Source organism: Engystomops pustulosus, chromosome 4 (assembly GCF_040894005.1).
Source record: "Engystomops pustulosus chromosome 4, aEngPut4.maternal, whole genome shotgun sequence".
Lineage (NCBI taxonomy): Eukaryota > Metazoa > Chordata > Amphibia > Anura > Leptodactylidae > Engystomops > Engystomops pustulosus.
Window position 1 is genome coordinate 180381969 of NC_092414.1, and position 22873 is coordinate 180404841.

The window sequence follows — 22873 nt, forward strand, 5'->3', positions numbered from 1 at the left end:
TGTTTTTCAATGTACAGAAGAACCTTAAATAATTCTCATTAGCGTTTTGTGGAACAAAAAAATCTCAGACATCAAGAGATGACACTTTCACAGTAGGGGGGGTTTCCATTGTGAATAGGAACATTGTAAACAAGACCTATCACCTATATACTGGTAGTAGACCAGGACTAGCTGTTTAGGTAACTAGTTTACATCAGGGCGCACATCAGCTACGTGGTTGCCTTAAAGGGCAATCACCAAAAATCTTAGCCCCCTCCAACCCCTTTTAGTCAATAGTCACAGTGGGTATCCCTACAGTAGGCAATAGTCACAATGGGGCACATTTACTGTGGGTCCACACACCGCATTTCCGTCGTGTTTCCTGACTATTTCCGATTTGCGCCGCACTTCATCCTCGTCGGACAATGCACCTCAGGGATTGGGACAGGACCGGGTAAGTAAATGTGCCCCAATGTCTTCCCCAACAGTGACAGACAATCTTTTCTGTAGCCCCATCCATATAAGGGCAGGCCACAGAGGGCATGATGTATTATCCATCCAAATAACCACCCACCCTGCTTCTTTCAGCTGTGGAAAAAACAAACATACGGACTTTTCCCAGTTCCCCAAAAGCAGTGATTCTTCTCTTCCTCTGTGCACTGATTGTATACACCCCAGCAAATGTAATAATGTCATCACATCGCATCTTCAGAGATGTGTACAGACGCTGCGCAGGGTAGAAGTGCAGAAGACTGCTGCAGGGAACCGGGGAAAGGTGAGTATCTGAGTGCCAATTGGGAGACTATGCCCTGGACATTGGGTAGCTTTAGGGAATTCCAATCAAAGGAGTATTTTTGTCAGGGTTTTTTTTAATGGATTTGGATTAATAATATTTTATATTTTATCTTTATATCTTAAGCTAAAAATGTAAAGAATATAGATTTTATACAATTTGTGTAGAGAATGAAAAACAAAGGATCTAACTAAAACTATTAAGGACTTCAAACGAGTAGAGTCTTCTCCCTGAGATTACCTGAGCATGGGCCTATGAGGAGGCTGCGTCACTTCTCCCTCCTGCTGCGGCTGAGGTTTATGGGTCAGCTCCTTGTAGATAACTCTGGCTTTCAGACCCATCCAAAGAAGAGTAGACAAGGAAGAATAATGCAGAATGATGCTGACCTGGGAAAGAACATAGGGACCTTAGCTACAGGTTAAGTAACTTATATGACTTCTAGAAGTAGACTTAGACAATAGGGGGTCTTCTATTAGTATTTGGGGATAATGATGATCTTTATTTTTATAGCACCATCATATTCCATTGCGCTTTACAAATCATAGGGGACAAATACAAATATAATAAAACAGAGCACAATCAGTCATATGGAACAATAGGAGTGAGGGCTTTGCTCACAAGAGCTTACAGTCTATGAGGGTGAGAGGGTGACACAAGAGCTTACAGTCTATGAGGATGAGGGGATCACCCAAGAGCTTACAGTCTATGAGGATGAGGGGATCACCCAAGAGCTTACAGTCTATGAGGATGAGGGGGTGACACAAGAGCTTACAGTCTATGAGGATGAGGGGATCACCCAAGAGCTTACAGTCTATGAGGATGAGGGGGTGACACAAGAGCTTACAGTCTATGAGGATGAGGGGATCACCCAAGAGCTTACAGTCTATGAGGATGAGGGGGTGACACAAGAGCTTACAGTCTATGAGGATGAGGGGTGACACAAGAGCTTACAGTCTATGAGGATGAGGGGGTGACACAAGAGCTTACATTCTATGAGGATGAGGGGATCACCCAAGAGCTTACAGTCTATGAGGATGAGGGGGTCACCCAAGAGCTTATAGTCTATGAGGATGAGGGGTGACACAAGAGCTTACAGTCTATGGGGATGAGGGGGTGACACAAGAGCTTACAGTCTATGAGGATGAGGGGGTGACACAAGAGCTTACAGTCTATGGGGATGAGGGGGTGACACAAGAGCTTACAGTCTATGGATGAGGGGATCACCCAAGAGCTTACAGTGTATGAGGATGAGGGGGTGACACAAGAGCTTACAGTGTATGAGGATGAAGGGGTGACACAAGAGCTTACAGTCTACGAGGGGATGACACAAGAGCTTACATTCTATGAGGATGAGGGAGGACACAAGAGCTTACAGTCTATGAGGCTATAAGAGCTTGTATAATGGCCCAGACATTCTTCATAAGGGAATGTAATAAAAATAATGTAATAAATAAAGATGCTACTGCTTGAACCAGTCATGAGCCGCCATCTTATATACAAAGTCCAGGGTCATTTGGACTGCAGAAAAGCCTGGAGCTTGGTATCATGGTGTTTCCCGGAAAAAAGACAGGAGGAGGATCAGTTAGTAAACGGAGAGTGGACATTTCATGCAGTTAGTGAGTGTGATAGGTTTGCCTAAATAAATGGGTTTTAAGAGCATGTTTGAAGCTTTGGGGGTTGGGTATAAGTCTGATAGACCCGGGTAGGGCTTTGCAGAGAATTGGTGCAGCTCGGGAGAAGTCCTTCGAGGTTCAAATTAAGGTCGTTATTAATCTAATATCACATATCTAACAGCACGGGTTGGGCTATAAACTGAGAAGCGAGAGCAGAGCTAGGGAGGTGCAGCATTATGCAGAGCTTTGTGGATGAGGGTGATCATTTTAAACTGTATTTGGAAGGAGACGGGCAACAAGTGCAGTGACGGGCACAGGCTGCAGAAGATGTTCTAGATATGGGTGTTTTTGCAGTATGGAAACATCATTGGAAAACATTTTCTTCTGTGCACCACTAGGAGGCACTCCCTGCTTAGGAAGGCATTGTCTATGAACCCTAAGGGCCTATAAGGTATCTCTTCCCTATAGAAAGTACTATTAGCAAATGCAATATCACTGGGGAAGGCTGTTACAGATCTGGCATTGAGGCCCAGCAGTTACTCTCTGTCTAAATAGTGGTGTCTAAAAATATTATACACCTCATAACACAGTGGGGTTAATTTTTACTTTAACCTGCCAAAATGCACATTATATACAATTTGCATTATGAGAACATGAAAGGGAGGCCATAATCTGCGCTTTAATAGTTGTTTACATGTGCCTGGTAATAAACGCAGATTTTCAGTTCCCTAAAAGACTACGATCGGCAGAGCACTTACAGCTTGGCACACGATGAGGTATCCAGTGAGAGTGATTCCTCCGGCAAACACGGCTGATGTCATCGCAATGTGGAAACAGAGATTAAGCAGCATGTGCCAACCCTTCCGGGAGATCTGGATGGAGCTGGGCAGACACAAAAGAGGTGAAACTCAACCTGACCACTTCATTCCTATAATAGAGTTCTGACAATACTTTCATTTTTCAAGGTTTTCTGCTAATAAGTGAATTGTTTCCAAAGACCTGACTTACCTGTGATTTACAATGTACGTAATAATGGTAGTAAATAGGCACAGAAGAAGGATGGCTGTACAGTAGATGACTGGGTGAAGGATATCGGTGCCAGGCGTAGGTGGCGGTGGAAAGGTGTTCAGTTCCTGCCAGGAATTACATACATGTTTAAAGTAAGCCAATAAAAGAAATTGTATAGTTTTAGAATAATAGCACCACACCTATCATTGATCTCTAACAGGTATTGTAGTTCAGTCCCATTCAGCAGTATGAATGACCTGCAATACCAGACACAGGCCTTGAACAAGAATGGCGCTGTTTCTGGAAACAAAAACCCTTATAGGTGTCTTTGGCATTGCCCCCAATCAAAATTCAGTTTTCATATATTCAACTACCATAAAACAAAATGAAAACTTATCTTAAGGCTAGCTCCAAATTTACAGTGCTTTCCTGCACAGGCCTGACAACTTAGTTGTTATCTGTAGTCTGTTGCTAAGGAACAACTGACAGAATTTGAAAATAGAGTAAATAATAGTTCTGATTAAACATGGAGCTATAGCTTGTTATAATATTTAGCTTTAATGTCTAATATTTAGTAAAAGGTACCATATATTGGCCAATACCCTAGCAAACAGATCACATGACCTTACCGTTAGGATGGCAAAATTTCCAAGTTGTAGGCATTGCATGCTGGTGATATTTGGTTCCTCTGATAGAAGATGGCATCCCTCTGAGCTCCAGCCTCCATATCCTTCCAAAACTTTGAAATTCCACTGTGCTGGAAGCGGATCAGATCCCTTCACCAAGTGTCGAAGAGTAACTTTGACCGGATCGGTAAAGTTACTAATGCCGCAACCACCTGAAAAACAATATAGTACCAAAATCGGTAAATCTACTGTATGTCTTCAAAATCAGGATGTAAGGCTGAGAACGGATCTAAGAAGTGTGCATTGACTTTGTGTATTGCCTGGAGTATGTCTACCAGCTAATAGTACTATATACGTCCAGTGTCGGACTGGGTTTCCTTAGGCCCACCAGAGAAAATCAATTTGGAAGCCCACTCTTCATTATCCCCCAGGAAATACAGTCATGGCCATAAGTTTTGAGAATGACACCAATATTATATTTTCACATGATCTGTTGCCCTCTGGTTTGTCAGATGTTTTTATAACATACAGAAATACAAGTGCAATCATATTATGAGTAACAAAAGCTTTTATTGACAGTTAGAATGAGTTACTGCAGAGAGTCAGTATTTGCAGTGTTGACCCTTCTTCTTCAGGACCTCTGCAATTCTCCCTGGCAGCTCTCAATCACCTTCTGGACCAAATCCTGACTGATAGCCGTCCATTCCTGCACAATCACTGCTGCATTTTGTCACAATTTGTTGGTTTTTGTTTGTCCACCCGTCTCTAGATGATTGACCACAAGTTCTCAATGGGATTAAGATCTGGAGAGTTTCCAGACCATGGACCCAAAATCTCTATGTTTTGTTCCCTGAGCCATTTAGTTATCACCTTTGCTTTATAGCAAGGTGCTCCATCATGCTGGAAAAGGCATTGTTGATCACCAAACTGCTCCTGGACAGTTGGGAGAAGTTGCTCTTAGAGGACATTCTGGTGCCATTCTTTATTCATGGATGTGTTTTTAGGCAAGACTGTGAGAGAGCCGATTCCCTTGGCTGAGAAGCCTCCCCACACATGAATGGTTGCAGGATGCTTTACAGTTGGCATGAGACAAGACTGGTGGTATTGCTCACCTTGTCTTCTCCCAACAAGCTGTTTTCCACATGTTCCAAACAATCGGAAAGGGGATTCATCAGAGAAAATTACTTTACCCCAGTCCTCAGCAGTCCACTCCCTGTACATTTTGCAGAATATCAGTCTGTCCCTGATGTTTTTTCTGGAGAGAAGTGGCTTCTTTGCTGTCCTCCTTGACACCAGGCCTTGCTCCAAGAGTCTCCGCCTCACAGTGCTTGTAGATGCACACCCTGGCGCTTGCTGGTCCTTCTTGGGCGCCTGTGAGCCTTTTTGGCGACAATGGAACCTCTCTCCTGAATTCCTTGATGATGTGATAGATTGTTAACTGAGGGGCAATCTTTCTAGCTGCGATACTCTTCCCTGTTAGGCCAGTTTTGTGCAGCGCAATGATGACTGCATGTGTTACTTTAGAGATAACCATGGTTAACAGAAGAGAAACAATGATGCCAAGCACCAGCCTCCTCCTTAAAGTGTCCAGTGGTGTGATTCTTACTTAATCATGACAGATTGATCTCCAGCCCTGTCCTCATCAACACCCACACCTGTGTTAATGGAGCAATCACTGAAACCATGTTAGCTGCTCCTTTTAAGGCAGGCCTGCAATGAAGTTAAAATTTGTTTTGGGGTAAAAAGTGCATTTATTAGGCAAATATTGACTTTGCAATTAATTTCTGTTAAGTTGATCACTCTTTATAACATTCTGGAGTATATGCAAATTGTCATTATAAAACCTGATGCAGTAGACTTTGTAAAAATTAACATTTGGATCATTCTCAAAACTTGTGGCCATGACTGTATACTCTAGCGGCCTCCAAATTGTGGTGTTTTCTGATGGACCTCTGGGGTTCAGTATTGGGTTGAGCCAGGGCCCACCGGAGGATGCTCTGGTACTCTGGTGGACCAGTCCGACACTGTATACGTCATTGAACATGAAATCTAAATGACAGTCTAATATTAAGAAGAATTCATCTTCCCTAAATAATTAAGGTCATAGATTTTACTGGATACTTTCTATGTGAATACAACAATAAATTGACTGATTTCAATGAAAATTGAATGATGTTTCCTTACGTGTTCCAACATATATGACAGGTGTTGAGATACTTCGTCTCTTCCCATCTTCTGCCAATCTCGAGGAGTTCCCTACACTCCTAAAGAGCTTTCCATTCCTGAAGGCCAGGACTTGCAGTTTGCAGGTTTGAGAGGTGGACAAAGCAAAGAGGCTTTGAGGTAGATGGACAGACGCCAAAGCAAGGCTGTTCTGGAGGGATAGAACAACAATGGTTACAAACAGTGATAGAAACTGGCCCTACATTAACATTTATCTAGCAGGTACTAAATATAGTTGTAGTGTGGTCAAAATTAGACTTTTTAAGTAAGTCTTAAAGCAGGGCCGGGCATTGTGTGGCCCACTGATTACTGTGGCCCACATCCGGTATTATGCGGCCTGCGTGACTGCTCAACACAAATTGGGACACAAAGGAGAGGGCACTATCATTGGCGTCAATGTTGGCCGGCACCAACAACTGGCATACCTGGGCAAGTGACAGGGCTTCACGCTAACAAAGGGGGGGGGGGTGAGAGGGCCGTATCTAATGAATCCATAGGGGGAGCTTTATATAAAATAATCATGAGGGGGCTGATTGGTATGATAAACTAGGGAATATTTTAGGGAACAGGAGACTGTTTTAGATTCAGAGTTTTTAATGCCTTTAATGCCACCATGTAAGTTCACTGCAAAGGGGCCCACTGAGACTCTGTGGCCCTGTGGAGGGGGCATTGTAAAAGGAGGAACTATATATGGGTGCATAATGGAATGGGCATAAGAAGGGAGGCATAAGAAAAGGGAGCACTACATATGGAGGCATAAAAAGAGGGGACAATATAAAAAGGGCTTAAAGAAAGGCAGCACTATATATGCGGGCACTATGGAGGGGGCATAAGAAAGAGGGCACAATATATGGGGACATAATGGAAAGGGCATAAAGAGAGGGAGCATTATAAAAGAGGCACTATAAATAGGTGCATAACGGAGGGGAAATTTAGTATTGGGTAGAACTAAGTTTATTAGTCCGACCCACTAAAACCATTCCATGGGAGGAGTTAATCATTATCTTCCTTATCTGTCTGAAAATCTGCTTACTACAGGAGAAAGAAGCAGAAAGAAGGCACAGAAAAGCTGCTTTATGTAGTAAAGTATATAACAAAGTTTACTCTTATCTTCTGCTCTCTTCATTTCTGAAATTTAAAAAAATAGCTTCCAAGGTTTTGTTTCTCTTTATGCACACTTTGATAGCTAGAGTGTCATGGATACACAAGCATACAAATAGAACAGCATCCATGCAGTAGTTTAGTGTTGTTCCTCCGACTTAAAGTTTACACCTGCATATAATTTTTTTGTCATACTTGAGAAAGACACCTATGTGGGTTGAAATGTTGCTGGTAAATATACTGGAAGGATCTAACTTATTTTTGAGGATTTTAACACTTGCATTAATACTGTCAAATCCATTCTTTGTCATTATTGCTGATTGAACCATTTTTTAAATTTATCCTTGAATGCCCATGGAACATGGAAGTGTGGAAGTACAGAACAGGGTACTTTTTGACTAGGTGAGAGATTTAAACCCTGCTAAAATTCTGACAGAGAGCAATATAAGACATTTTTAGGCACCTTAACATGGAAATTTGACAAGGAGACGTTGGTTTGGCCGGTGGTACAACGGAACTTAAGTCTAGGATCACTATGTGTGTTGGTCTCTTGTTCCTTCCTCTCTCTGTCCACCTTATGGTTCCCTCGTCCTCCTTCTTTTCTTTGGAAGGCTGTACAACCTAAACCAACAAAACTATTGGGTATGATGAGGAAGGCCTCCAAAGCAATGTTCTTCGTGCTCTGTAAGAATAGAGAATGAAGTTAATGGACATGTTCTAGTGATTCTAGACTATTTGTATGACTTCACTTCTACAGATGTTCCAACAACAGCATCCATAATCTCGGCCTACTTCTACAGACAATTGACCTGTAGATCAAAACTGGGTCTACAACCCCTATTTCAGAGATAATTGCCCAGAGACAGGTCTGTACTTATGAAACATTAAGGGTATATAGAAAGAAAAAAACAAACCTATTTGTCAATAGAGAATCATAAAAAAATTTCTGAAAAGTCTCATACCACAGACAAGTCTTGAGAATCACTGCTCAGGGTCAACGCTGCAATCTTCTCCACAGTCTGGACGATACTGCTACAAGCTTTGTCCTCCACCTGGGCCATCCATAAGATATGGTCATCAACCATCATCATGTTACTGGCCATTTCCAACATGACATCGGCAAGCTGAAAGGAAAACTAGCATTATTATTTTTCATTCTCTAGCCACCAAGAAAGTTTCCACAATCTTGATATAATTTACCTCTTTAACTTGACCAACTAAACTGATGAATTTTTCCATCATCTGAGCCACGTAGATGACATCCATCATGTCAGAGAAGTTGGCAGCTTCTGCCGTATACATCCGCAGCTGGTGGGCCAGCGTCAGCACATTGGATTCATTGATCGGCATCTAAAGAGAAAAGGTCTGGTTTTATACACAATGCAGGAATACAATTGGCTGAATACAGTTTGACTTATTGAAGTACTGGGAAAATATATAAATGTGAAGATGAAGGTTAAAGGGCGAGACAGAGCATACAGTGCTGGCTTTACTCACGGACACAAAGGTGTACAGCACCCTGGTGATATCATTCTTGTACAGGCAGTTGGAATAGTTTCCTTCCTCCCAATGTCCAGATCGATCGCAGCGCCGGGAAGCCTTCTTCTCCAGTCCATTAGCTGAGACAGACATGAAGGGGTACTGCAGACAGGGCTGATAGGCTGTTATACCAGCTAATGTGCGGGGCCACCTGCAGACACATCAAAATGTGTTGTCATCAATGACAAAGCGTCTGACTTCTGTTATGGGAACACATGGGCACAGCACAGAACTAATACTTTTATCCTGAATATGTGGGCACGGCAATCTATTACTACTGTAGACTGTTCTTGTGTCTCCCCCTCATCCTCATAGACTGTAAGCTCTTGTGTCACCCCTCATCCTCATAGACTGTAAGCTCTTGTGTCTCCCCCTCATCCTCATAGACTGTAAGCTCTTGTGTCACCCCTCTTCCTCATAGACTGTAAGCTCTTGTGTGTCCCCCTCATCCATATAGACTGTAAGCTCTTCTGTCACCCCCTCATCCTCATAGACTGTAAGCTCTTGTGTCTCCCCCTCATCCTCATAGACTGTAAGCTCTTGTGTCACCCCCTCATCCTCATAGACTGTAAGCTCTTGTGTCACCCCCTCATCCTCATAGACTGTAAGCTCTTGTGTCACCCCCTCATCCTCATAGACTGTAAGCTCTTCTGTCACCCCCTCATCCTCATAGACTGTAAGCTCTTGTGTCACCCTCTCATCTCATAGACTGTAAGCTCTTGTGTCACCCCCTCATCCTCATAGACTGTAAGCTCTTGTGTCACCCCTCATCCTCATAGACTGTAAGCTCTTGTGTGACCCCCTCATCCTCATAGACTGTAAGCTCTTGTGTCACCCCCTCATCCTCATAGACTATAAGCTCTTGTGTCACCCCCTCATCCTCATAGACTGTAAGCTCTTGTGTCACCCCTCATCCTCATAGACTGTAAGCTCTTGTGTCACCCCTCATCCTAATAGACTGTAATCTCTTGTCAACCCTTCATCCTTATAGACTGTAAGCTCTTGTGTCACCTCCTTGTCCTCATAGACTGTAAGCTCTTGTGTCACCTCCTCGTCCTCATAGACTGTAAGCTCTTGTGTCACCCCCTCATCCTCATAGACTGTAAGCTCTTGTGTCACCCCCTCATCCTCATAGACTGTAAGCTCATGTGTCACCCCCTCATCCTCATAGACTGTAAGCTCTTGTGTCACCTCCTTCTTCCTTATAGACTGTAAGCTCTTGTGTCACCCCTCATCCTCATAGACTGTAAGCTCTTGTGTCACCCCCTCATCCTCATAGACTGTAAGCTTGTGTCACCCCCTCATCCTCATAGACTGTAAGCTCTTGTGTCACCCCCTCAACCACATAGACTGTAAGCTCTTGTGTCACCTCCTCGTCCTCATAGACTGTAAGCTCTTGTGTCACCCCCTCATCCTCATAGACTGTAAGCTCTTGTGTCACCCCCTCATCCTCATAGACTGTAAGCTCATGTGTCACCCCCTCATCCTCATAGACTGTAAGCTCTTGTGTCACCCCTCATCCTCATAGACTGCAAGCTCTTGTGTCACCCCCTCATCCTCATAGACTGTAAGCTCGTGTCACCCCCTCATCCTCATAGACTGTAAGCTCTTGTGTCACCCCCTCATCCTCATAGACTGTAAGCTCTTGTGTCACCTCCTTCTTCCTTATAGACTGTAAGCTCTTGTGTCACCCCTCATCCTCATAGACTGTAAGCTCTTGTGTCACCCCCTCATCCTCATAGACTGTAAGCTTGTGTCACCCCCTCATCCTCATAGACTGTAAGCTCTTGTGTCACCCCCTCAACCACATAGACTGTAAGCTCTTGTGTCACCTCCTCGTCCTCATAGACTGTAAGCTCTTGTGTCACCCCCTCATCCTCATAGACTGTAAGCTCTTGTGTCACCCCCTCATCCTCATAGACTGTAAGCTCATGTGTCACCCCCTCATCCTCATAGACTGTAAGCTCTTGTGTCACCCCTCATCCTCATAGACTGTAAGCTCTTGTGTCACCCCCTCATCCTCATAGACTGTAAGCTCGTGTCACCCCCTCATCCTCATAGACTGTAAGCTCTTGTGTCACCCCCTCAACCACATAGACTGTAAGCTCTTGTGTCACTACCTCATCCTCATAGACTGTAAGCTCTTGTGTCACCCCTCATCCTCATAGACTGTAAGCTCTTGTGTCACCCCCTCATCCTCATAGACTGTAAGCTCGTGTCACCCCCTCATCCTCATAGATTGTAAGCTCTTGTGTCACCCCCTCAACCACATAGACTGTAAGCTCTTGTGTCACTACCTCATCCTCATAGACTGTAAGCTCTTGTGTCACCCTCTTATCCTTATAGACTGTAAGCTCTTGTGTCACCCCCTCATCCTCATAAACTGTAAGCTCTTGTGTCACCTCCTCATCCTCATAGACTGTAAGCTCTTGTGTCACCACCTTATCCTCATAGACTGTAAGCTCTTGTGTCACCCCCTCATCCTCATAAACTGTAAGCTCTTGTGTCACCTCCTCATCCTCATAGACTGTAAGCTCTTGTGTCACCCCCTCATCCTCATAGACTGTAAGCTCTTGTGTCACCCCCTCATCCTCATAGACTGAAAGCTCATGTGTCACCCCCTCATCCTCATAGACTGTAAGCTCTTGTGTCACCTCCTTCTTCCTTATAGACTGTGAGCTCTTGTGTCACCCCTCATCCTCATAGACTGTAAGCTTGTGTCACCCCCTCATCCTCATAGACTGTAAGCTCTTGTGTCACCCCCTCAACCACATAGACTGTAAGCTCTTGTGTCACCTCCTCGTCCTCATAGACTGTAAGCTCTTGTGTCACCCCCTCATCCTCATAGACTGTAAGCTCTTGTGTCACCCCCTCATCCTCATAGACTGTAAGCTCATGTGTCACCCCCTCATCCTCATAGACTGTAAGCTCTTGTGTCACCCCTCATCCTCATAGACTGTAAGCTCTTGTGTCACCCCCTCATCCTCATAGACTGTAAGCTCGTGTCACCCCCTCATCCTCATAGACTGTAAGCTCTTGTGTCACCCCCTCATCCTCATAGACTGTAAGCTCTTGTGTCACCTCCTTCTTCCTTATAGACTGTAAGCTCTTGTGTCACCCCCAGTGTCGGACTGGTCCACCAGAGTACCAGAGCATCCTCCGGTGGGCCCTGGCTCAACCCAATACTGAACCCCAGAGGTCCATCAGAAAACACCACAATTTGGAGGCCGCTAGAGTATACAGTCATGGCCACAAGTTTTGAGAATGATCCAAATGTTAATTTTTACAAAGTCTACTGCATCAGGTTTTATAATGACAATTTGCATATACTCCAGAATGTTATAAAGAGTGATCAACTTAACAGAAATTAATTGCAAAGTCAATATTTGCCTAATAAATGCACTTTTTACCCCAAAACAAATTTTAACTTCATTGCAGGCCTGCCTTAAAAGGAGCAGCTAACATGGTTTCAGTGATTGCTCCAGTAACACAGGTGTGGGTGTTGATGAGGACAGGGCTGGAGATCAATCTGTCATGATTAAGTAAGAATCACACCACTGGACACTTTAAGGAGGAGGCTGGTGCTTGGCATCATTGTTTCTCTTCTGTTAACCATGGTTATCTCTAAAGTAACACATGCAGTCATCATTGCGCTGCACAAAACTGGCCTAACAGGGAAGAGTATCGCAGCTAGAAAGATTGCCCCTCAGTTAACAATCTATCACATCATCAAGGAATTCAGGAGAGAGGTTCCATTGTCGCCAAAAAGGCTCACAGGCGCCCAAGAAGGACCAGCAAGCGCCAGGGTGTGCATCTACAAGCACTGTGAGGCGGAGACTCTTGGAGCAAGGCCTGGTGTCAAGGAGGACAGCAAAGAAGCCACTTCTCTCCAGAAAAAACATCAGGGACAGACTGATATTCTGCAAAATGTACAGGGAGTGGACTGCTGAGGACTGGGGTAAAGTAATTTTCTCTGATGAATCCCCTTTCCGATTGTTTGGAACATGTGGAAAACAGCTTGTTGGGAGAAGACAAGGTGAGTGATACCACCAGTCTTGTCTCATGCCAACTGTAAAGCATCCTGCAACCATTCATGTGTGGGGAGGCTTCTCAGCCAAGGGAATCGGCTCTCTCACAGTCTTGCCTAAAAACACATCCATGAATAAAGAATGGCACCAGAATGTCCTCTAAGAGCAACTTCTCCCAACTGTCCAGGAGCAGTTTGGTGATCAACAATGCCTTTTCCAGCATGATGGAGCACCTTGCTATAAAGCAAAGGTGATAACTAAATGGCTCAGGGAACAAAACATAGAGATTTTGGGTCCATGGTCTGGAAACTCTCCAGATCTTAATCCCATTGAGAACTTGTGGTCAATCATCTAGAGACGGGTGGACAAACAAAAACCAACAAATTGTGACAAAATGCAGCAGTGATTGTGCAGGAATGGACGGCTATCAGTCAGGATTTGGTCCAGAAGGTGATTGAGAGCTGCCAGGGAGAATTGCAGAGGTCCTGAAGAAGAAGGGACAACACTGCAAATACTGACTCTCTGCAGTAACTCATTCTAACTGTCAATAAAAGCTTTTGTTACTCATAATATGATTGCACTTGTATTTCTGTATGTTATAAAAACATCTGACAAACCAGAGGGCAACAGATCATGTGAAAATATAATATTGGTGTCATTCTCAAAACTTATGGCCATGACTGTATTTCCTGGGGGATAATGAAGAGTGGGCTTCCAAATTGATTTTCTCTGGTGGGCCTAAGGAAACCCAGTCCGACACTGGTCACCCCTCATCCTCATAGACTGTAAGCTCTTGTGTTACCCCCTCATCCTCATAGACTTTAAGCTCTTGTGTCACCCCCTCATCCTCATAGACTGTACGCTCTTGTGTCACCCCCTCATCCTCATAGACTGTACGCTCTTGTGTCACCCCCTCATCCTCATAGACTGTAAGCTTGTGTCACGCCCTCATCCTCATAGACTGTAAGCTCTTGTGTCACCCCCTCAACCACATAGACTGTAAGCTCTTGTGTCACCCCCTCATCCTCATAGACTGTAAGCTCTTGTGTCACCCCCTCATCCTCATAGACTGTAAGCTCATGTGTCACCCCCTCATCCTCATAGACTGTAAGCTCTTGTGTCACCCCCTCATCCTCATAGACTGTAAGCTCGTGTCACCCCCTCATCCTCATAGACTGTAAGCTCTTGTGTCACCCCCTCAACCACATAGACTGTAAGCTCTTGTGTCACTACCTCATCCTCATAGACTGTAAGCTCTTGTGTCACTACCTCATCCTCATAGACTGTAAGCTCTTGTGTCATCCCCTCATCCTCATAGACTGTAAGCTCTTGTGACACCCCCTCATCCTCATAGACTGTAAGCTCTTGTGTCACCCCCTCATCCTCATAGACTGTAAGCTCGTGTCACCCCCTCATCCTCATAGACTGTAAGCTCTTGTGTCACCCCCTCAACCACATAGACTGTAAGCTCTTGTGTCACTACCTCATCCTCATAGACTGTAAGCTCTTGTGTCACCCTCTTATCCTTATAGACTGTAAGCTCTTGTGTCACCCCCTCATCCTCATAAACTGTAAGCTCTTGTGTCACCTCCTCATCCTCATAGACTGTAAGCTCTTGTGTCACCACCTCATCCTCATAGACTGTAAGCTCTTGTGTCACCCCCTCATCCTCATAAACTGTAAGCTCTTGTGTCACCTCCTCATCCTCATAGACTGTAAGCTCTTGTGTCACCCCCTCATCCTCATAGACTGTAAGCTCTTGTGTCACCCCCTCATCCTCATAGACTGTAAGCTCTTGTGATCAGGGCCCTCACACCTATTGTTCCATATGACAGTTTGTACTCTGTAATGTAGTATATATTCATATATATGTCCCCTATGATATGTAAAACGCTACGGAATATGATGGCGCTATAGAAATAAAGATTATTATTATCATTATTGTTAATAATGTTATTGTTGATAATGAATATATGGGAATGGCATAGTACTTCTATTTATACACTGTATATATGGGCACTATACAATACTACTACTCAGATCCTGCATATGTGGGTACAACACGCTACTACTACTCTTTGTCCTCCACCTGGGTCATCCATAAGATATGGTGAACAAGCATCATCATGTTACTGGCCATCTCCAACATGACATCAACAAGCTGATAGCAAAACTATTATCTACCCACATAAAATGTCTTTTTATAGGCTTTACAGCAGCTTATAACATGAAAGCTGAAAGAAGTCAGACACTTCTGATAAATCTCCCCCATTATGTATATATGGGCACAGCACAGTACTGCTACTCTTATCCTGTATATATGGGCACTGCAAAGTACTGCTACTCTTATCCTGTATATATGGTCATAGCACAGTACTACTACTCTTATTCTGTATATCCATGCACAGCACAATACTACTACTTTTGTCCTGCACATATAGGCACAGAAAAGTACTACTACTCTTATCCTGCACATATGGGAACAGAAAAGTACTACTACTCTTATCCTGCACATATGGGAACAGCAAAGTACTACTACTCTTATCCTGCACATATGGGAACAGCAAAGTACTACTACTCTTATCCTGCACATATGGGAACAGCAAAGTACTACTACTCTTATCCTGCACATATGGGAATAGCAAAGTACTACTACTCTTATCCTGCACATATGGGAACAGCAAAGTACTACTACTCTTATCCTGCACATATGGGAACAGCAAAGTACTACTACTCTTATCCTGCACATTTGGGAACAGCAAAGTACTACTACTCTTATCCTGCACATATGGGAACAGCAAAGTACTACTACTCTTATCCTGCACATATGGGAACAGCAAAGTACTACTACTCTTATCCTGCACATATGGGAATAGCAAAGTACTACTACTCTTATCCTGCACATATGGGAATAGCAAAGTACTACTACTCTTATCCTGCACATATGGGAACAGCAAAGTACTACTACTCTTATCCTGCACATATGGGAACAGCAAAGTACTACTACTCTTATCCTGCACATATGGGAATAGCAAAGTACTACTACTCTTATCCTGCACATATGGGAATAGCAAAGTACTACTACTCGTATCCTGCACATATGGGAACAGCAAAGTACTACTACTCTTATCCTGCACATATGGGAACAGCAAAGTACTACTACTCTTATCCTGCACATATGGGAACAGCAAAGTACTACTACTCTTATCCTGCACATATGGGAATAGCAAAGTACTACTACTCTTATCCAGCACATATGGGAACAGCAAAGTACTACTACTCTTATCCTGCACATATGGGAACAGCAAAGTACTACTACTCTTATCCTGCACATATGGGAACAGCAAAGTACTACTACTCTTATCCTGCACATATGGGAACAGCAAAGTACTACTACTCTTATCCTGCACATATGGGAACAGAAAAGTACTACTACTCTTATCCTGCACATATGGGAACAGCAAAGTACTACTACTCTTATCCTGCACATATGGGAATAGCAAAGTACTACTACTCTTATCCTGCACATATGGGAATAGCAAAGTACTACTACTCTTATCCTACATATATGGGCACAGCACTGTACTACTACTCTGATCCTGCATATATGGGCACTTAAAAGTACTGCTACTCATATCCTGTATATATGGGCACTGCAAAGTACTGCTACTCATATCCTGCATATATGGGCAGAGTTCAACCCTAATGCTCCTTTCCTGTAGGTAAAGGCACTGCATAATACTACTACTCTTATTCTCTATATATGGACATTGAACCATACCATTTTTTTTACTAGGGTGGTCTTACACTATTGTTTTCAAATCTGTTGTTACAATCACAACAACTGAAATGAAAAATATCAGACTATTGGATACATATTGGAGACTTTCACAGGATTGTAACTTCTCCATGTGCGCTGGAGTGTGTCCTCACACTGCCGCACTCTTATTTCGTGGTGCAAAACCATTCCCAAGCCCCTCCCCTCTGTTCACAAATACAAGATATGCTACATGATATCATTATTTATAGCTTTGAAAAACTGATTAGTGTATAGAATAAAGGTAATATGGACCACTGTCCGGTTACTACCAGCAGATCTGAGACGGTAAAGCTCTGTCTGATGGGCGGTGTGTTTAACATAAAAGCTCTTTCTTGGTCCTGACATGACTGTATTTATATATATAATGGAAAAACACTTTGATTGTCTGTGACTCTGTAAGAATCTTTCAGCTCTGGCGAGATCTTGAAGGTTTGAGATGGAAAACTCTGCTCAAGAGGCCTGGCGGCGGAGCTTTGTGGGATGTTACTGATTTCAAACTGATCGTTTTTCCTGCAGAGCCCAAGTAAATAATATGCGGAGCACTGGAATGTCTGGAATAAATCAAAGTAAATATGTAACGGTGCCAGAACTGTGCAGCGATGCCGGAGTGGTTACAGCCAGCAGGGGGCTAGAAGATGTTATGCAGACAAGCCTCCGCTATAGGGGCCGCCTCATCATCATATGCCTGGAACTATTAACATACAGGACAACGTCAATTTTGCAGATCTTTAATGTTTTAAATATAAAGATTGTAGCATTTTGAATAGACTTCATATTATGCTCCAGTTACTGGTTATGACAAGAGTTCAGAGAGGATATGGACCCATGTAGAGCTGCCATGTGGTTTTTAACAAAAGTTGGCGCAAATAATTGGCTCCATGTTATTTTTCTAGTAAACAGAATAGAAGTTTTATCTCAAACTTTGCAGACGATAATTATAAAACTGTGTTGCCAAGTGGACTACATGGTCTGATATCTGATGATTTAAAGGAGTATTGCCATGTTAGTGGCATGTCAATGGAATCATGCCTATCAAAGAGGGGGTTGGAGGATGCTTATCCCATGGTGGATGGATGGAGATTTGCTTTCTCTTTTACAACTTCCATGAATGTGCAGCCACCTCTTCCTTCATACTGGCCATGAACCATCGAAATAGGTGTGCTCCCATGAATATGCCATTAATCAATTTCAGTAAGGAACCACCAGAGAATCAGAGGATCCTCTGCTGGGCCCAGACCTTAATCCAATACTACAATATATTTTGGGATTGTAAGATTTTATTGTAAGATTTTATTGATACTCTCCACTATCTTATCCTGATACCCTACAAGGCCATGTTCACACGCTGCTTTTAGAAATGCAAATCACAGTGAGGAGAAGACACCCCAAAACGCAGATGAGTTTAGACCAAAACGCTTGTGATCGGTAAACGCTCATTTACATTATTTATCGTTTTGTTCCCGATTTCAAGTGTTGAGGTCTAAAAGGTAGAAGCTCTTCCCAACTATAATTTAAACACAGAGTGTGAACGTAGTTTTAGGGTCTACAGGCAACACAGCTGCCCTACCTCAACAAAAGCCTTCACTAGAGTTGTGTCTACCCTTGCACAACTTTATAAGGTGAACCACTACCATGCCCAACTTTGATATGTAATTGCAAGCATTAGGGTCTAAAAGATAGGGAGAAGCTCTTCCCAACTCTTCTTCAAGCACAATGTGTGAACACTGTCTACGGGTCTACAAGTAACACAGCAGCCCTCCCTCAACAGAAGCCCTCATTAGAGTTGTCTAACCTCATAGGGTGAGCACCTACCTCCCTGTGATTGATATCTACCGTATGTATACTCGAGTATAAGCCGACCCGAGTATAAGCCGAGACCCCTAATTTTACCACCAAAAACTGGGAAAACCTATTGACTCGAGTATAAGCCGAGGGTGGGAAATGCATTGGTCACAGACCCCTCCCAGTATATAGCCAGCCAGCCTCCTATAATATACAGCCTGCCCCCAGTAGTATACAGCCTGCCCCCTGCAGTATACAGCCAGCCCAGCTTTCCCCCAGTAGTATACAGCTTGCCCCCAGTAGTATACAGCCAACCCACCTTGCCCCCAGTAGTATACAGCTTGCCCCCAGTAGTATACAGCTTTCCCCCAGTAGTATACAGCCAGTCCCCAGTAGTATACAGCCAGTCCCCTGTAGTATACAGCTTGCCCCCAGTAGTATACAGCTTGCCCCCAGTAGTAAACAGCCAGTCCCCAGTAGTATACAGCATTGCCCCCAGTAGTATACAGCATTGCCCCCAGTGGTATACAGCCAGCCCCCAGTAGTATACAGCCAGTCCCCAGTAGTATACAGCCTGCCCCCAGTAGTATACAGCCAGCCATCAGTAGTATACAGCCAGTCCCCAGTAGTATACAGCCTGCCCCTAGTAGTATACAGTCTGCCCAGAAATAATAAACTGATATACTCACCCTCCGGTGGCCTCGATGCGCAGCGCTGCTCCCCTGATGTTCGCGCGGCTCCTCTTCTGGCTTCCCGGCTCCTCTTCAGTCACATCGTGCTGGATGCCGCCATTGCTCTCTCCCGGGCGGCAGGCGCATAGTATGGCGCGCCCAGCACAATCTTACTGAAGACAGAAGAGGAGCCGGAAAGCCAGAAGAGCAGCCGCAATGACATCGGGGGAGCAGCGATGCGCATCGGGGCCCCCCGAGGGTGAGTATATAAGTTTATTATTTTTTAGGCCCATTGACTTAAGTATTGACTCGTGTTTAAGCCGAGGGGACGTTTTTCAGCACATTTTTTGAGCTGAAAAACTCAGCTTATACACAAGTATATACGGTACTTGCTCAAGTTCTCCTTCACTTTCTGTATCTTTACCCTTACTAGATTACCCCAATATAGAGACTATAAAGACACAGCCTTATACATAATACAGCAGGACACTATAGCCAAAGATGAAAGATGCTGCCATCCGAAATCCATAGTGGGCCCCTAAGAATGTCAGCACCTGGTCCTGAACCCTGTCGCATGTCCAACCTCACCAAAGGAAGATAAAGCAGGATTCAACGTAACATCTGGTAACAGCTTCTGCCTGGATATTAACTCTGCAAATCTCTCATTTCCCTTGGTACCTACTCCTACATCCTTCTCTGTTTCAGAAGGCACAAGAAAGGAGAGCGGTGGGAGGAGAAGGGGACCGGCTAATTGAAGCCACATTGGCTGCACCGATAATTTATATTCCATAAAGCAACAGAGAGCGCTCGCTCCGCACGGCATATCGCCCTTTATTCTATGGCCAAGCGAAATTCCAACACCTTGAATTTTACGCCCTGTGTGTACTGCCAGGACGACTCATGTGAAAGGAGCCTTCACTACAACTCTTGTTAATGGCTCACAGATGGGATCAGACCTGCCCAGGTTAACACCTTCAGTGCCAAAGCCAGTTGCTCCACAATCTGGATCTTCTATTAACATCCAGGTGTCCATTAAAGGATTTCTTCAATCATCGTTCAATGTTAAATTCATAGTTTCTTTTTTTCATGGGACGGTGGGGGAGGGGGGGGGGGTCCTACAAGAGGGAACCACTTACTCCAATCACTTCTTATAATAATAAAATTGAGTTTTTACATTCCCTTTATCCTGAGAGTTAATATTCTTAGCATATGGCATGAGGACTATAACATTTCTTGCACGTTTTCAGATGCTCCGTTTAGTTATTTCCCCCAGACTAACCCTATGATTCACTATGTCATAAAATGGCTTGTAAATGTGGCAATGACCCTTCTCCGGCACTGTCAGCAGATTAGCACCTATTTTCTGTCAAGGGGATAACAATCATCTGATATTAGCGCTATGCAAATTAATATAGTGTAGCAGAGTGGCTATAAAATAGGATATTACTACCGCTGGAAGGTCAGGCTGAAGTCATCTGATTTCTAAATGGCAGTTTTCATGGATTCCTACATATTCCTGGACAAAATCTGTCCATAAAGTGATTGAGCCATTGTAATCCCACAACAAAATGCCATCTAGCGGGGTGTCTTCCAATTCATATCCCAGACAGCCGCCATATTTATTAAGAAGAGCCTTAAGTTTCCATCATGCAAGATAGTATATTATTTTGGGGGAATATGTTTAATCTTGTAGCGGGATGTTCTTCCAAATAATTTATGATGTTGAATATCAATCTGGAGGACCAGATCACTGCTGGTGAACTGCTAAATTAATAGGGAATGAAAAGCCAGAAGCTATTTGGACATCTTGGCCAAAGCCAGTACTAGATCTATTCTCGTTCACCGCCTACATTTGTGGAAAAACAGGGTTGTGATAATTGCTGGAAGCTTAATGGTAGAGAAATGTAAAATAATATATATTAGCGGTGATAGTGACAGAGACATAACATTTAAAAATACTATTCATAGGATGGGTCGTGGAAACTTCAATACACCCACACTGAGTTACCTTATAAGATACAAAGGCTGAAAAACCAACATCATTGCTGATCCTCTGTATGCTGTTTGCTTTAAAGGGGTTGTCCACTGTCAGCAAATGATTGATATTGTTTGTAAAATATAAAGTTATACATGTGTAATCTGTGTGCGCTATATAAATAAAAAATTATTATTATTATTTATCAATACCTGGTTTGGGGACACCATTTTATTATTTTGTCAATTGTTAAAGGGGTTGTCCAGGGGTTGAAAAAGATATTTCTACTTTTTTCTTTACAAAAGTAGCTCCAGGACTGACCATAGATTGAGACAGTGGGGCAGATTTACTTACCTGGTCCATTCGCGATCCAGCAGCGCGTTCTCTGCGGTGGATTCGGGTCGGGCCGGGATTCATCAAGGTAGTTCCTCCGCCGTCCACCAGGTGGCGCTGCTGCGCTGAAAAGCATCCGAATGCCCTGAAATTCACCGAGCCGGACCAAGTGAAGGTAAGCGCGTCCCAAGCGACACTTTTATTGTTTTAAATGCGGCAGTTTTTCCGAATCCGTCGGGTTTTCGCTCGCCCACGCCCCCCGATTTCCGTCGCGTGCATGCCAGCGCCGATGCGCCACAAACCGATCGCATGCGCCAAAATCCCGGGGCAATTCAGGGAAAATCGGCGCAAATCGGAAATATTCGGGTAACACGTCGGGAAAACGCGAATCAGGCCCTTGGTAAATGACCCCCAGTATTTTGGTTCTGTGTATAAAAATAAATGGAGCTTAGTTGCAATACCAAAGCAGTTTTTTACAGGAAAGCAGCCATGTTTTTCAACCTCCAGACAATCCCTTTAAACCATCATATGAATGTAAAAAAAGCTGGACCCTCCCCTTTTTAAAATGAAAAGCCTATCGTACATTGGAGTAAATGTTATCTAAAGCTGATGACTAGAATAAAGGAAGAACCGTACCTGAAGTCTCCTCTGTTGTTGGTCACTCTGTCGGCTGGGCAGTACGAGGCAGAGGTCTCCAAAACTACAAGCTCCACTTTCTTGCTGATGTTTCCATATTCAGTGGAGACGCTGCACTCCCACTCACCATTGGCAGAAAGCAAGATGTTGGAGAGGATCAGACCGCTGCAAAATAATTTAAGGATCTAAGTAGTGGGAAAAAACATCAATGAGAATTACATATCACAAAGTCGCGACTTTGTGTTGGGTCTAGTTTGCAGCTTACCAACCCGTTCAGGGGAGAATAACCTACATGATGTGCTCTGTCTTGAATTGTCAGATCCAGTGAGAATAATACTAATGCCAAGCATACGCTGCACACATATTAATACAGCAATGGGGTGAGATAGAACACTTATTAAAGGCAGCAGCAAACTTTGTACATGTTTGGGCTTCTCTCTGATAATGTATCTTCATCTATAGTTTTCCATTGATGAGGCAGAAGGTGGTGAAGTAGAAGAAGAATGATTTACTATGCAAAGTTAGTTAAAATGACAATGTTCATACCATGTAGCAGTCATATTATAGATTACTCATACTGTAGCAGCTGTAGAATATATTAAAGGAAATCTACCATCAAAATCCATCATGATCTATTACTCATAGATCCAGACACTGTGACTGTGGGAATCTTCTTATATGTATTACATGTGGCCTCCAAACATAAGAAGATAACCACAGTCACGGTGCCTGGATCTATGAGTAAG

General features: G+C 43.6%; 1 protein-coding gene across 1 annotated transcript in view; it reads right to left on the reverse strand.

The window, feature by feature from the left end:
* ADGRA2 (adhesion G protein-coupled receptor A2) overlaps positions 1-22873 on the reverse strand; it is a 140456-nt gene that overhangs the window by 5441 nt on the left and 112142 nt on the right. The window contains exons 8-17 of the mRNA XM_072148805.1: positions 22128-22292; positions 8841-9033; positions 8544-8693; positions 8306-8467; positions 7807-8025; positions 6204-6393; positions 4023-4231; positions 3394-3518; positions 3144-3267; positions 1013-1158 (exon numbers count right to left, since the gene is read on the reverse strand). Of these exons, the coding sequence (XP_072004906.1) occupies positions 1013-1158; positions 3144-3267; positions 3394-3518; positions 4023-4231; positions 6204-6393; positions 7807-8025; positions 8306-8467; positions 8544-8693; positions 8841-9033; positions 22128-22292 (1683 nt within the window). The remainder of the gene's footprint in view (positions 1-1012; positions 1159-3143; positions 3268-3393; positions 3519-4022; positions 4232-6203; positions 6394-7806; positions 8026-8305; positions 8468-8543; positions 8694-8840; positions 9034-22127; positions 22293-22873) is intronic.